General features: G+C 37.1%; 1 protein-coding gene across 1 annotated transcript; it reads left to right on the top strand.

The window, feature by feature from the left end:
* Positions 1–9,119: 9,119 nt before the first annotated feature.
* On the top strand, positions 9,120–12,832 carry LOC131199404 (vitelline membrane outer layer protein 1-like). Its single transcript, XM_058185154.1, has 3 exons — positions 9,120–9,296; positions 9,564–9,658; positions 12,541–12,832. Exons 1-3 carry the CDS (start codon positions 9,120–9,122, stop codon positions 12,830–12,832), a joined length of 564 nt encoding a protein of 187 aa, XP_058041137.1.
* Positions 12,833–15,964: the final 3,132 nt, after the last annotated feature.

The raw sequence follows: 15,964 nt of genomic DNA, 5'->3' as shown, positions 1-15,964 counted from the left end.
TCCCTGACTCCATTATTTCAAACAAAGAGTACCATGTTTTTAGATCAGATCGTGAAACCCGCAGAGGAGGTGGAGTAGCTATCTTTCATAAAAAGTCACTGAATCTAAAAAATGTTCAAGTTGCACATAGACTTGCTATCCCGGAAACTATTGTATGCGACCTGTCTCTTAACACCATACTTCGATTCCTACTGTGCTACAGAGCCCCTGACTATGACATCGCACATGCGAACATGTTAACCTCACTACTAACTTGGGCTACCTCTTGCCCATATCCTCTCATCTTCCTGGGTGACCTCAATATACCTCTTATTAACTGGATAACTAACGAATGTACAACTGAACCCATCCATACTCCCCTATACAACGTGTTACAAATCTAGGTCTTGAACAACTAGTAACTAACAATACAAGACTCAACACTGCCTATACCTCATCTTCTGCAACAATTCAAACTCAATTTATGGACTACAAATAAAAGAACCCTTTTCCAACAGTGACCACAGCATGATAGACTTTTGTCTCAATATACGCCTTTACAAAAATCATCATAATAATAGTATTCCAAACTACAATTTCAAAAAAGCCAACTATGACCTTATAAACACCTACCTCTCATTTCTTGACTGGCAAAATCTATTCTCAATCTGTATCACTGCTGAAGACCACTATAGAGTTTTCCTACTCGAAGTCAATAGAGTCATTAAACTCTACGTACTACAAACCACCACCAAAATCAGGAAAAACAAATTACCCATATCTATAAAAAAGCTTCAATCCAAAAAAAAAAAAAATCCCTTTGGAGAAAAAACAAAAAGGGACATGTAGCTAATTTCAAAAACCGCTACAGAGATATATGCAACCAAATAAAAATTGAATGCACCAATTACCACACCAAGCAAGAAGAAGACCTTCTGCACACTAATTGCAATCGTGCTTTTCATAATTTTGTGAACGACAAATTTAATGACTCGAGTTCCATCCCACCACTAAAAGATTCTAACGGCAAAGAAAATAATGATGAAACAGTTAAAGCAAACCTCTTTAACACAGTCTTCGGCTCAGTCTCTGTTAACAGTAATGGCTCATACCCGACATTCCCCAACCGCACCAACAGCAACCTAACACATATAGATTTCACTGAAGAAAATGTTGAAAAAGCTCTCACAAACTGAAACCATTACTATCTATAGGACTTGATGGACTATGTGCATACTTCTTAAAAAAGCTTTCCTCTAATATAGCTGAACACCTAAGCATAATCTTTGGAAAAGCCTTCACGACCAGTTCCCTTCCCAAACTTTGGTCCCTAGCCACAGTCATCCCTGTCTTCAAAAAAGGAGACCCCATCTTGGTTGAAAATTACAGACCTATCTCTTTATGCTATGTCACCTGTAAAGTTATGGAATCTATCATCAACCAATCCATTACCCTTCACCTAGAAACAAACAATCTACTCTCTAATAAACAATTTGGTTTCAGAAAAAAATTATCATGTAACTTACAACTTCTCCCCTGCAAAAACATATGAACTACAAATCTTGATCAAAGCAAAACAATAGATGCAATTTACATAGACTTCTGTAAAGCTTTTGACTCAGTGGTACATGACAAACTTCTCCTAAAACTAAAATCCTACAGCTTCTCCGGACCCCTTCACAATTGGATAACAGCGTTCCTGTCTAACAGACAACAAGTAGTCAAAATACACAGTGCCATATCAAATCCTGTTCCTGTCAATAGCGGCGTTCCCTAAGGCAGTGTTCTTGGACCAACACTCTTTATATTATACATTATGATCTCTGTGACCATATTAAAAGTAATTGTGTTCTCTTCGCTGACAATGTCAAAATATTTAACACTACCAACAATACAGCTACCCTTCAGAAAGACCTTGACTTTGTGTCAGAATGGTCAAAAACTTGGCAAATCCAAATCTCAACCAGCAAATACTCTGTCTTACACATTGGAAAAAAGAATCTAAACACTAAATACAAACTCGATGGACATTACCTTACAGATGACCCCCACCCTGTTAAAGACCTTGGAGTTTTCATATCCAATGATCTAAGTGCCAAAGCCCACTGCAACTACATCACAAAAAAGGCTTTAAGAGTTGTAAACCTAATCTTATGTAGCTTCTTCTCCAGAAACACTACACTGCTAACCAGAGCTTATAAAACATTTGCTAGACCAATTCTTGAATACAGCTCGCCTGTCTGGAACCCATACCACATTTCAGACATCAATACAATTGAACGGGTCCAGAAATATTTTACAAGAAGAGTTCTCCACTCCTCTGAATACAACAAAATACCTTATGCCACCAGACTTGAAATCTTGAATTTAGAAAACTTAGAACTCCGCCGCCTTCGACAGGACCTGTGTTTAACTCATAGAATCATCTATTGCAATGTCCTTCCTGCTGAAGACTACTTCAGCTTCAATCATAACAATACAAGAGCAAACAATAGATTTAAACTCAATGTTAACCATTTCAATCTTGATTGCAGAAAATATGACTTCTGTAACAGAGTTATTAGTGCTTGGAACACATTACCTGACTCTGTGTTCTCTTCTCAAAATCCCCAAAGCTTTAACCAAAAACTCTCTACTATTGACCTCACCCCATTCCTAAGAGGTCTATAAGGGGCATGCATAAGAGCACAAATGTGCCTACCGTTCCTGTCCTATTGTTTCCTTTCATTATATCCAATTAATATAGTTATCACATACTTATGTTCATATATATGCTTATATATATTATATAGTTACTTTCATACTTATGCTTATATATACTGTTGTGACAAATAAATAAATAAATAAATAAAAAATTCATTTGGCAGAATATGGCTACAATCCCCCATGGTGAGGTCTTTTATGCTAGATTGTCACAAATCTTTCCTATTGATTTAAGGTTAGGAAATATGGAGGAAAGATTCAGCATACCTCTTACTTTCTTCATAGTGTTTTTCTTTTTTCTTTTCTTTCTTTCTTTCTACTTTTTTTGGGCAGATATTTGAAGAACACTAAGAGGCTCAACCAAGGTTCAGAAAGATCAAAAGTTGCTTATTTATGGGTTGGCATATTCATTTATTTGCTTTCTGCCTTGTTTTATTATGTTGGTGAGTACTCCAAGCAGCTAATAAAATTTGAAGTGTGCAATTGGTTTGTAAATGTAGTACTAAAATCAATCAACAGTTAAAAGACTAAGAAATTTTACAATGAGATGCCTGCATTTCATAACTGTGTCCCCAATGCAGGAGATTCTCTCCCCCTATATTGCCAAAAACAGAGGTCCCATAGCTAGACAAATTGCCAAAAATGTCCCTTAGAAAGCCAAAAGTCTTAAGATTAACAATGAACTCGGTATTAAGCCTGGAAACTAAGTGGCCAATCAGTGAATATTTTCTTGCACTAATCTCTACTCTTGAACCAGGTTATAGGAGAGTTGCTGTAAAGCAACAAATGTAATTTCCTGATACATTTCAATGATAGGTCTCAGTATGGTAGAATATATTGACAACTTGGTAGAGCATAAAGGACTACATGATGATAGGGCACCTAAAAATTATAAGTTTTAAAACAATTGAAAAGGTTTGGACTGGGTCAAGATCAGAAGTCATAACCCCTCTTTATGGTCTGTTGGTCTGGCCACTCCAAGAACATTGCATTTAGTTCTGAGCATTCCATTTTTGGAAGAATAATGATGAACTGAATGTACAGAAGAAAACAGTTATGATGTTAACGGGAAATAGATATGAGGAATGGTTGGAGTCATTGAGTATGTTTAGTTTACAAAAGAGAAAATTAGGAGACAACAGGGCTGAAATGCAGAAAAGGGGGAAGGTTTGTGGCTTTCATTCTACAAGAAGATAATCTAAATCTTATTCCATAGTCTTAGAATTTATTTTATAATCATTTTTGTTATCTCGGAGCAACTTGGCAATTCTAGTTATAATTACTGAAAATCCATAGTTGCTGCCATTTTGATGATAAAAACTCATGAAAAGTACAACCTAAAGGAAGAAAAAAGAATAAAGAAAGGAGGAAGATAAAGAAAACTGGTCACTCCAATGTTTTAAAAAACAACCCTGACCAACTCACATAACTGGAGAGATTTTAGGGGAGCACCTTTTTAAATTTGTGGGGAATCTCTTGCCATCAAAATGTTTTGGTGATTGTCTACTCTTCTTGATTAATACTTCTGTAACAAAGTGACAAAATTAGTGGACCAAAGGAATACTGTTGATATAATTTACTTGGATTTCGGTAAGGCATTTGATAAAGGAGACCATAACCTACTACTACATAAAATAGAAAAATATAGGTTAGACAGCATTACCACCAGATGGATTTGTAACTGGCTGACCAATCGCACTTAACATGTAGTCCTCAATGGAACTGCATCTACAGTCCTCAATGGAACTGTATTTACAGCAGAAGTATGCAGTGGAGTACCCCAAGGCTCTGTTGTAGGCGGAGTATTCTTCACTATCTTCATCAATGATTTGAATGAGGGGATAGATAACTTTTGTTTTTCCATATCAATTCTTCTCACCTGCCATCAAAATGTTTTGGTGATTGTCTACTCTTCTTAATTAATACCATTGCTAGGCTGTTTTCTGCAGAGGTCCATGCAATCCAGACACAATGATTCTTGGAACGAGACCTTAGGACATGTTCTCTTCAGGTCATAAATTACACTGAATATGGCAGATTGACTAAAACTGATTAGAAAAAGTTTCCGTGGCATTATTATTTCACTGTGATATAGTTCAGCAATTTGTTCTAACAGTTAATTTTCAGAAACCATTTCAGCAATTAGTTTTAGCAATCAGTTTAAAAAGCATATTTCGAGCAGTTAGCTTCAGCATTTGTTTTAGATCCACCTAAATAATCCATTTCAAAACATAAAGACAGTAAACATAGTTTCAGTAGAATTTCTTCGTTAACTCTTCTGAAGAAAAAGACCCACATAGACATATTGTTATGCAAATTGTTGAACGGAATGGCTACTATATGAGATAAATATTAAAAAAAATATTAAATAAAAATGGGTACATTTTTGAAAATGAAGAACTTAATGGGCTAAGAGAGTTTGCAGTTTTGAAAATGTGAAAGTTTTCCAGGGCATTTTATACATTTAGAGAATGTTTTCTAGCAAAAACACATTCCACATTATACTCAATTTAATAAAAAGAATAGATAATAAAATAGAAAAATGTAGGTTAGACAGCATTACTACTACATGGATTCATAACTGGCTGACCAACCGCACTCAACGTGTAGTCCTCAATGGAACTACATCCACATGAAGGGAAGTATGCAGTGGAGTACCCCAAGGCTCTGTTTTAGGCCCAGTGTTCTTCAACATTTTCATCAACCATTTGGATGATGAGATAGATGGGGAACTCATCAAATTTGCATATGACACCAAGCTGGCAGGAATAGCCAACACTCCAGAAGATAGGCTTAAGATATAGAAGGATCTTGATTGACTTGAGGATTGGGTGCTATCTATCAAAATGAAATTAAATGATGAAAAAAGTAAGGTTCTACATTTAGGCAAAAAAATTCCTCCAAAATGCACAAGTACAGTATATATGGTACCTTGCTCAATAGTAGTAACTGTGAGAGGGTTCTTCGAGTCCTAGTAGACAACCATTTATATATCAGCCAACAGTGTGCAGCAGTTGCCAAAAAACTCAACACAGTTCTAGGCTGCATAAACAGAAGGATAGAATCAAGATCATGTGAAGTGTTAATACTATTTTATAATACCTTGGTAGGGCCACACTTGGAATACTGCATCCCATTTTGGTTGCCACGATGTAAAAAAGATGTGGAAACTCTAGAAAGCATGCAGAGAAGAGCAAAAAAGTTGATTAGGGGACTGGAGGCTAAAACATATGAAGAATGGTTGCAGGAGCTAGGTATGTCTAGTTCAATGAAAAGAAGGACTAGGGGAGACATGATAGCTGTGTTCCAATATTTCAGGGGTTGCCACAAAGAAGAGGGAGCCAAACTATTCTCCAAAGCACCTGAGGGTAGAACAAGAAGCAATGGGTGGAAACTAATCAAGGAGAGAAACAACTTAGAACTGAGAAGAAATTTCCTGACAGTTAGAACAATTAATCAGTGGAAGAACTTGCTTCCAGAAGTTGTGAATGCTCCAACACTAGAAGTTTTTAAGAAGATGTTGGATAACCATCTGTCTGAGATGGTGTAGGGTTTCCTGCCTAAGCAGGGGGTTGGATTAGAAGACCTCCAAGGTCCCTTCCAACTCTGTTATTTTATTTTATTCTATTCTAACACCATTGCTAGGCTGTTTTCTGCAGAAGTCGATGCAATTCAACCACAATGATTCTTGGAACAAGACATTAGGACATGTTCTCTTCAGGTCATAAGTTACACTGAATATGGCAGATTGACTAAAACTGATTAGAAAAACTTTCCATGGCATTATTATTTCACTATGATATAGTTCATCAATTTGTTCTGACAGTTAATTTTCAGAAATCACTTTAGAAATTAGTTTCAGCAATCAGTTTAAAAAGCATATTTTGAGCAGTTTCAGCATTTGTTTTAGATCCATCTAAATAATCAATTTCAAAACTTAAAGACAGTAAATGTAGAGTCAGTAGAACTTCCTGGTTAACATTTCTGGAGTAAAAGACCCACATAGACATATTGTTATGCAAATTGTTGAATGGAATGGTTACGGTGGCAAGACTATGTGAGATCAATATAAACAAATTATTAAATAAAAATGGGTACATTTTTGAAAATTAAGAACTTAATGGGCTAAGAGAGTTTGTAATTTTGAAAATGTGAAAGTTTAAACATTTTAAAAAATGTTTTCTAGCAAAAACACATTCCACACATTCACAGTTGTTGAGTCCGCTGCATCTCTGCAGCTCTTCTTGGAATGACTATGCAATAATGTGATTAGCATGGACACATGGTTAATAATGTTGTCTTCCCTCAATGCCACATGTACAACATTGTGTGTTTTGCTCAATTTAGTAAAAAGAAAGAAATTGATTCTTTCAAATGGCTGGCGAGCTACATGGCAGTAATCCATAATATGGTTTGTTTCAGTTAGCGCTATGTAAACTTCTGTTGTGCTGCACAAACTATAGCTTATTGCAGAAGTAAGTAATTCATGCCCCCTCCCATCATTCCCAAGTCTCTTCTGACAGTAATTATTAAAAATTAGCATCTTGACTTCCTATCATTTCAAGGGTGGAAATATATAAAATCTCATTATGTACTATTTTGTGAGTGAAATTAATAGTCTGAGTTCTAACAATATACCAAACAATAAACATCTACAATAAACAACACTCTAAAAAATATATCTAGATTCTATTTCACAAATAATCGTTTTTCATCCTCATCCTCATCCTTATCACCATCACCATCAGCGTCACCACTATCATGCTCAATATGGGGCTTATCAATCCTCTTCCTGATGTAAAGTGTGGCCCATGGCTACTGAAAAGCTTGTTTTTATAGTTTTTATAGTTCAGCATCTTTAATAAACATAATTAAATTAAGCATCACCTAAGCATTCAGTGGATTAAAATAAAATGCAAATAAATTTGACCTTATTTTCAGACAGCAACCATAATCTTTTTTTTTTTTTTAAATTTCCTGGCTCCATCCAGTGAAGGATACCGAAGGTGCTCAGGTTTCATGTCCCTGCCCCTACTTCTGTCCTGCCTACAAACAGTTCCATTTAAGGCTTTCCCACTCTGGCTGTAGGAAAATTAACTGCAGGAAGACGGTAAGTATAGCTACAGAGAGCAGTCAAAGGAGATCAGGGGAGATTAAGTCAGAATTACATACATCTAGTTGTTTAGAAGAGTAGAAAATACAGGTGGTTTTAGTGGAATATGGCTAACTTGTTCTTGCTCTAAGTACAGAGATCAAAGGAGATCAGGGGAGATTAAGTCAGAATTACATACCTCTAGTTGTTTGGAAGAGTAGAAAATACAGGTAGTGTTTTAGTGGAATATGACTAACTTGTTCTTGCTCTAAGTATTAGTGTGAACATAAAAGTGAGAGACGCCTTTCGCATTTCAGAAGGAAGGAGAGACTGAGAAATTAAAGCAAAGAAAAAGACAAGGCTAAGGAGTCTATAGAGTGTGAAAGAGAAAAGCTACAGAGTAAGAAAGGAGAAAAAACATTAAGGGAGCAAAAGACAATCTTTTGGTGTGACAATTTTGAATGTTGAAAACATTTAATGGGCACACTAGCAAAGTGGCTGGCTTGGCAATCTCCCCTATGTACAAAGTGATGGCCAATACAACCCATGACTCAGAAGGCAAACTGACCTTCTAGAATTTCTAGACATTTTCATAGAGCCCCAAAGCAGGATTTAGTCAATGAAAGGGGCCGGGAAAATTACTTACTTATTTATTTATTTTTACTCCTTCCATTCAGGGGCTCATTCCTCATTTTTTTTCCAGCTTTCATTTTTTTTTTCTGCTTTCATCTCTCATTCCAAAGTTAGATTCTGTTTGTATGTAAAAGGCAAATATCAAAGTTGTACCACCTGTCTAATTACACCTTTTTGTTACTTTAAGGAGATGAACAGAAAGGATGGTACGCATTTTGGCTTGCAACAAATTGTACAAATGATGGAAATAATACAAATTGTGTTTCTGCATAGCTTTCTCAGTATCAGCTCAGCAACTCAGACTGATTTTGTAGGAATTACGATTCTGGCAAGTTTAAGAAAATTATGTATTTGAGTTTATTGTTAACCTCACTTTCTGGTTTCTTACTATAACCCAGAAATCCTCTAAGCTGCTAATTGTGGAGGTTTGGTTATGACAGCAGGCTGGGGACTGACTGGTGCTCTAGTCATGACTTAGGTATCTCAACTCTAGGCAGAAGGAGGCAGCGACAAACCGTTTGTAAAATCTTACCAGGAAAACTGCAATGATCGAATCCAGGCAGTTCCCTGGAATAAAAGGTGATGGGAAGCCACAAAACGAAAGAACTGAAAAGCATGATTTCATAAGGGTGGTACTGCGGATACTTTATGACTGATTTCTGGTTTCTAGGATGCTACAATTTCTGAAGACTTTTCTGTTTCAAGAAGCAGGATGGTTTCCATGGATCTCTCTGCCGGCACTATTCTTCTCTTGACTATTTCCTGCTGCCTGTGGAATACGAATCTAAAACATTCGTCCGTGCTCAGTGTGCCAAATGGGGGTACCTGGGGTGAATGGGGTCCAATTTCGTTTTGCTCTTCTGGCTATGCTAAGGGCTTTGCCCTGAAGGTAAAAGTTTACTTTTCTGATGCTCCTTCACTTATAAATATTCTCTTGAAATTAGTTCTTCAGCTTATCTTTCAAGAAAGGTAATCAAGAAGTAATTGTGTTGGTGTATTAAATTTGGAGTGGAATATTGTGTGGTAGATCTAATCTTGATCCAATTCATTTTCCAATATTTATGGGTAAATCTTGGCATTTCTGAGAATTGAAATCTGAAGGCCAGCAAGGGGAGAAAGGCTGATCTAGAACTTTATCAAGGTCCTATTTTCTTAGGTGGAAAAAGGCGATTTGACTTTTGACCATACAGGTCTGAATGGAATCCGCTTGTACTGTGACGATGACACAGATATTGAGTCTAGAGTTGGACCGTGAGTAACTGATTTTCTTATCATATTTCATTTCCTTGTCATGAAGACTGGGAGAGGAGATGACCTCTAAATGACCTGCTGATGCTGAGACATGGATGAGAGATTTTGTATTCCTGAGTTGTGCAGTGGTGTAACTAATGTGTTCTTCCCTAGCATGCATTTACTCCAACAAAACCCTTTGTGGACTTTAGTCTCCCACATACTTCTCCCATTGTACAGTTCATGAATCTATTTGTCTTCCTTATTACTAGAAGACCTGCAAGGTCCCTTCCAACTCTGATATTCTATATTCAATGTCCAGAGGTAAAATCAAATAAAGCCCCTGCATTGGTTTGCTTTTATATCTTCCTTGTATACCTTATGAGCTGCTTGAGCTGCTAAAAGTTGATTAAGAGCCTTTATACTACTTATAAACAAGTTAACTCCCACTGAAAAATCTTTTTTTAAAAAAATAATTTTTATTAAGCAGTTTGTCTTTAAAAACAACGCAAAAAACTCTCACACATGTATAAAAACAAGACATGTCAAGACAGAACGTATTAAACATTACATAGCATAAATGGTAATTTTACAGCATTTCGTACGACTTATGTTTTTTGCTTTTGTAGTTCTCTATTCTATCATTTCTATTTACTACTCAATAGTAGGATAATCGCATTACTCCAACATATAAGAACATAAGAAGAAAGCCAAAAACTCCAGCCTGAAGATGATGAGTGAGACCTCATTGAAACGTTGCCTAAATACTTTCAACCTTACATGGGAAAAAACCCAAACATACCAAAACCTGCATATATATATATATATCCATAGTCATTTTATTCATCTCTGTGCATTCTAGAATTTTCCTAATTACTGTTTCGTCTGAGGGTACATTTTTTTGTTTCCAATTTTTTGCGAATGTGATTCTTGCTGCGGTAAGTATGTGCAATGAAAAATCTTTATTGCATGGAAATATAGGCCTTTTCTGAAAGCAGCAAAGGTGCTGAAGAGTCTTTTCATAGCTTAGGAACAACTTGAGAGATAGTTCTCTCCTAGCATTGAGAAATGGACCTTGGGATCTAAGCCTTATTCAAGAGCACCATGACTATCTAAAAACTGAGATTCAATTCCCTGGCCATCCAATATCTGTTTAAATCACTGTTTACAGTGAAAGAGTCTACAATCTCTCAAGCAAAGTGGCCCATTCCTGTTTCTTTTGCGATTAGGAAAATCTGCATAATTTAAATTCATTATTTCTTGTATCCTCTTGTAGAAACCTTCCCCTTTTTTGCATTTCAGCCCTTCAAATACTTGTGGGCAATTCTCATTTTAATTCAAAATTAGCTAGAGATATTCTTGATAGTTTTTGTACTTTTGGGTGGTTTCTTAAGGACACTGGAGATTCTCGGGTGTCTCAGGACATTGTGTGTTCGCCTGGTGACTTTCCATGACTTAATAAGTTTGTAGGGATGATGGAAACCTCTGCATGTACACACCTTCTAGGCTTTCTCCAGATTCCTAGTCAACAGTAACTGTGTATCGTTTGTAATACCTTTTACCTATTTATCAGATTATTTGATTGCAAATCAATCGGCAATCAAAGTGCCTCAAATTAGGACAGGATAGGGACAGCATTGGACATATGAGATGTTGATTCAACTTTCTTTATTGCACAATCCTCTTTCCCCAAATAGAACATGGAGAAGGGCCACATGGCAGCTAGAGGAAGAATTCTGTTTTCCTGTGGAACGCCAGGTGTAAAGTAACAAGGGAAACTGAGATAGAACTCAGACTTCCAATAAGAAAATCAGGCACTGAATTTCCACAGGGGACTTGCTAGCTGAATAATGACTCACTTCTTCACTAGTGGGTAATTCATTCATTCAAGGGTAATAGAAGGAAAAGGTTTTCCATTTCAGGGGAAATGGTGGTTAGAATACTGTAAGACAATTTTCGGTATGAGAAAGCTCTGCTGTAATGGATTCTGAACACGACATGGATTAGGAGAAGTCTTGGGAAAGAGGTCAAGGGAAGAATTCTATATCCCATTTTTCCTAGCAGTTTATGCCAGATGCCAAAAGACCAGGGGTGAAATGCTCCCGGTTCGGACGGATCGTGCAATCCAGTAGCGATGGGGGCGGGTAGTAGTAAAAATCCCTGCCCCCCACCACCACTGCCCACGCCTCACTGTTCCTCTTCTCTGTCCCTGAAGCTCTCAGTGGTGATATAGCTGCAAACGGCCTTAAATGACTGCTGCGGTGCTTCAAAGGGCCGCACTAGAGCTGATCAGTGCTGTAGGCAGATAGTAGACCGGTGCCTCTATTTTTAAAGAAGGTAAACCCAGGTGCTCCCCAAAAAAAGGCAATTGGTAGACCGATGCCTCTATTTTTAAAGAAGGTAGACCGGTGCCTCCCCAAAAAAGGCAATTAGAAGACCGGTGCCTCCCCAAAAAAGGCAATTAGAAGACCGGTGCCTCTATTTTTAAAGAAGGTAGACTGGTGTACTCCCAAGTTTTGTATACTTTGTTTATTATTTTTATTATTTATTATTATTGGCCATGCCCATTCAGTCACTTGACCACCAAGCCACGCCCACTGGGTCACCTGACCACCAAGCCATGCCCACCAATTAAGCCATGCCCACAGAACCGGTAGAGAAAATTTTTAGATTTCACCCCTGCAAAAGACACTTTTTCTTCACTTTTTTTTTTAACAATAGCACCAAAGAATTAGGTTGAGTATCAAATTTTGACCCAGAATTAGGCAATGATGGCAAAAAGTAGACTTTAACTTGGTTCCTAGCCCAAGATTTTAGCCATTATGCCTGAATCTCTTGGATTGATGACAAGTATTCAATTTAGACACTAAAAGATGCTTATCTATCTTTGTCTTTTTTGGCAGGTGGGGAAAGTGGACCAGAAAACTATTCTGCGAGAAAGGCTACCTGGCTTCTTTTTCTCTGAGAGTGGAACCACGTCAAGGACTGAATGATGATACAGCAGCTAACAACATCGAGTTCAAATGCAGTGATGGTGCTAACTTGAAAGGCTTGGGCACTGCAAGGGGTGATTTTGGCCCATGGAGTGAGAGCTGCCCCTCAAATGGTATATGTGGGATGAGAACAAGGGTAGAGGATGCACAGGGCATAGCTGATGACACAGCACTCAATGATGTGGTTTTTTACTGTTGTTAATGGTTGATACATATACATGTATTTATATCTTTAACACCTACAAATATACTCTTGTATGCATAGAAGTTCTTCTGCATGATTCATTTTCAAGGACTTTGTCAACTTGATGTTCCCAGTTATTTTTGCTGCCGAATATATGTGTCCCAGGATGAAATTGAAAGATCCAATCTGGGTTGGTCTCTGGGACAGAGGTTTTTGTCTTCCAAACTTTCAGACTTGTGCTGGAGCCCATCTTCAGGGAACTTCTCTCTAGCAGAGTGTGCGCTAGTCTGTGTGTGGTATTTATAGTATCTACTGTAAGTTAGATATTCAGCATTCCAAAATGTCTAAGCGTTTCTGAATCCAGCTGTGTGGAACAGAATCAAATGCTTTCTTACAATCAATCCAGGCCATTATTATTTTATTATGTTTTTTAAATAGGTTTTTTAAATAGTTTATTCTTTAACATCCATAAATGCTTGGGGAACAGCGTATTGTCTGGGTCAATATATTTTAAACACAGTACTACCACTAATATTATTTAGATATACGGTACATAATCATAATCTTTCAACTTCAAGACAAAATGGTTGAGGAAGATCCAAGAGAATAAGTTTGCATATTAATTACTCCAGTCACAAGTACTGAAAATCAGAAGAATTACTGTCTGTCATTTTGAGGACCAAACCTCAGGACAATATAACATAAAGCATTATCATAAAGAAATAAAAAAGATGGAAGAAACTTTTCACTCCCATATTTTTGGAAACAATTTTGACCAATGCACAGCACCTTTTTAATTTGGGGAATTATTGGGTGTACTTTTAAAACATAGTTTGACAAAATTTGACATTTGAGTCTGGAGAACAAGGAGATAAATAATGCAAAGAGGGTGGCTGAGGCCATAGTGAGTTTAGAAACTAAGGTAGGTGTCAGGGTTCCAAGTAACAATCCCAACCAAGCAAGACTCTGAGGCAAGCGATTCCTCAAAGCCAGTGATGGGATTCAAATAATTTAACAACCAGTTCTCTGCCCTAATGACCAGCTGGATAAGTGTGGCTCGGTAGTCATGTGACCATGTGGGTGTGGCCAACTCAACATCACTTACATTGATGGGTGCTTCGCCTTAGCTGTTACAATGTAATAAGGGTTAACCAGAGAGGCAGTTTATGTAAGCAGGGCAATAAAGATTAGGCTAGAAACATCAGAATGTTTCCTTCATGCCTGCCTTACAGGATTAGCCCTGTAAAATGGGAAAAAACAAAATAAGATTTCTTCCAACAACTGGTTCTCCAAACTGCTTAGAAAGTTAACAACCGGTTCTCCCGAATAGGTGAGAACTGGCTGAATCCCACCACTGCTCAAAGCTATACTTTAAGTACTCCAGTGTACTGAAGTTTGTTGAACAGTTAAAGAATGCAGAAAGACAAAGTGCTTGAGGAAGATCCAAGAGGATTGGTTTGCACATTAATGACTCTTGTTTAAGAAATAAAAGCAGACTTTCCTTTGCTTTTTTGTATCATAAAAAAAATACTTTTCAATCCTTCCCCTTCCCATCCCTTGTTAGCAAAATAACACCACACACTCCTGGCCCCACGTACTTCTTCACCCTCTTCACTTGCCATCAAAATTTTTTGGTGATTGTCTACTCTTCATGGCTAATACAATTGCGAGGCTGTTTTTTTTGCAGAAGTTGATACAATCCAAACACAATGATTCTTGGAACAAGACATTAGGACATGTTCTCAGGTCATAGGCTACACTAAATATGACTTATCATGATAAAAGTAAGTTTCCATGAGATTATTACTTTCATCATGAGATAGTTAAGCAATTTATACTTACAGTTAATTTTTAGAAATCATTTCAGCAATTAGTTTCAGCAACTTGTTTAAAAAACGTAGTTTGAGCAGTTAGTTTTTAGATCCGCCTAGATAATCCATTTCAAAACTGAAAGACAGTAAATGTAGAGTTAATCGAATTTCTTGGTTAACTCTTCCGGAGGACCTGTATAGACACCATACCTCTAGAGCAAGATTGTCCCCAACAATCTGGGTCCTCATTTTACTGACCTCAGAAGGATGGAAGGCTGCGTCAACTTTGAGCCTGTGAGGATCAAACTCCTGGCACTGAGCTGAATTAGCCGCAATACTATATTCTAACCACTGTGCCATCACGTCTCCTATATAAGAGGAACCACTACTACATGAGATAAGAAGAAAAAAAATATTAAATACATAAACGTGTATTTTTTTTCAAAACTAAGAACTTAATGGGCTTAGTTTTGAAAATGTGCAAGTTTTCCAGGATATTTTACACCATTTTTCTCTTCTTTTCCAGCAAAAACATTCAGTAGTTTACTGAATTTAATAAAAAGAAAGAAAAGAAAAGGAAAGGAAAGGAAAGGAAAGGAAAGGAAGGAAGGAAGGAAGGAAGGAAGGAAAGAAAGAAAGAAAGAAATGGATTTAATGGAAGAGGAAAAATTGGAGCTTTGGTGTTATGTATGTTGACATATATACTGTAAGTTGACAGTAGGAAGATTACTTTATGCACAAAAATGGAAGGATACTTTGATTCCCAAAATGGATAAATGGCTGCAAAAGTTGATGGAGTTAGCAGAGATGGATAAATGGATTGCTTTGATTAAAGAAAAAAACACATGACTTTTGTTTCTACTTGGAAACTGCTTCTGGACTTTGGGCTTGAGTTAGAGAAAAAAAAAGGAAATTTGATGTTGGGTTTTACTGATTAGACAGGCTTGCTTCATAGAAATGGCTAGTTTATACTACTATGCAAAAGTAAAAGTTGGGTTTGATCCTATTGTATTATTTTGCTGCCCCAAAGGGAGTCAGAAATCAATGCCTTTCTTTGTGGACCAGAGGAATACTGTCGATATAATTTACTTGCATTTGAGACCATAACCTACAACTGGATAAAGTAGAAAAATGTGGGTTAGACAGCATTACCACCACATGGATTCATAACTGGCTGACCAACCGCACTCAGTGTGTAGTCCTCAATGGAACTACATCCACATGGAGGGAAGTATGCAGTGGAGTACCCCACAGCTCTGTTTTAGGCCCAGTATTCTTCAACATTTTCATCAATCATTTGGACGAAGAGATAGATGGGGAACTCATCAAATTTGCATAT

The sequence above is a fragment of the Ahaetulla prasina genome, chromosome 5, assembly GCF_028640845.1.
Source record: "Ahaetulla prasina isolate Xishuangbanna chromosome 5, ASM2864084v1, whole genome shotgun sequence".
NCBI lineage: Eukaryota > Metazoa > Chordata > Lepidosauria > Squamata > Colubridae > Ahaetulla > Ahaetulla prasina.
This window is presented reverse-complemented; position numbering and strand designations above follow the sequence as displayed.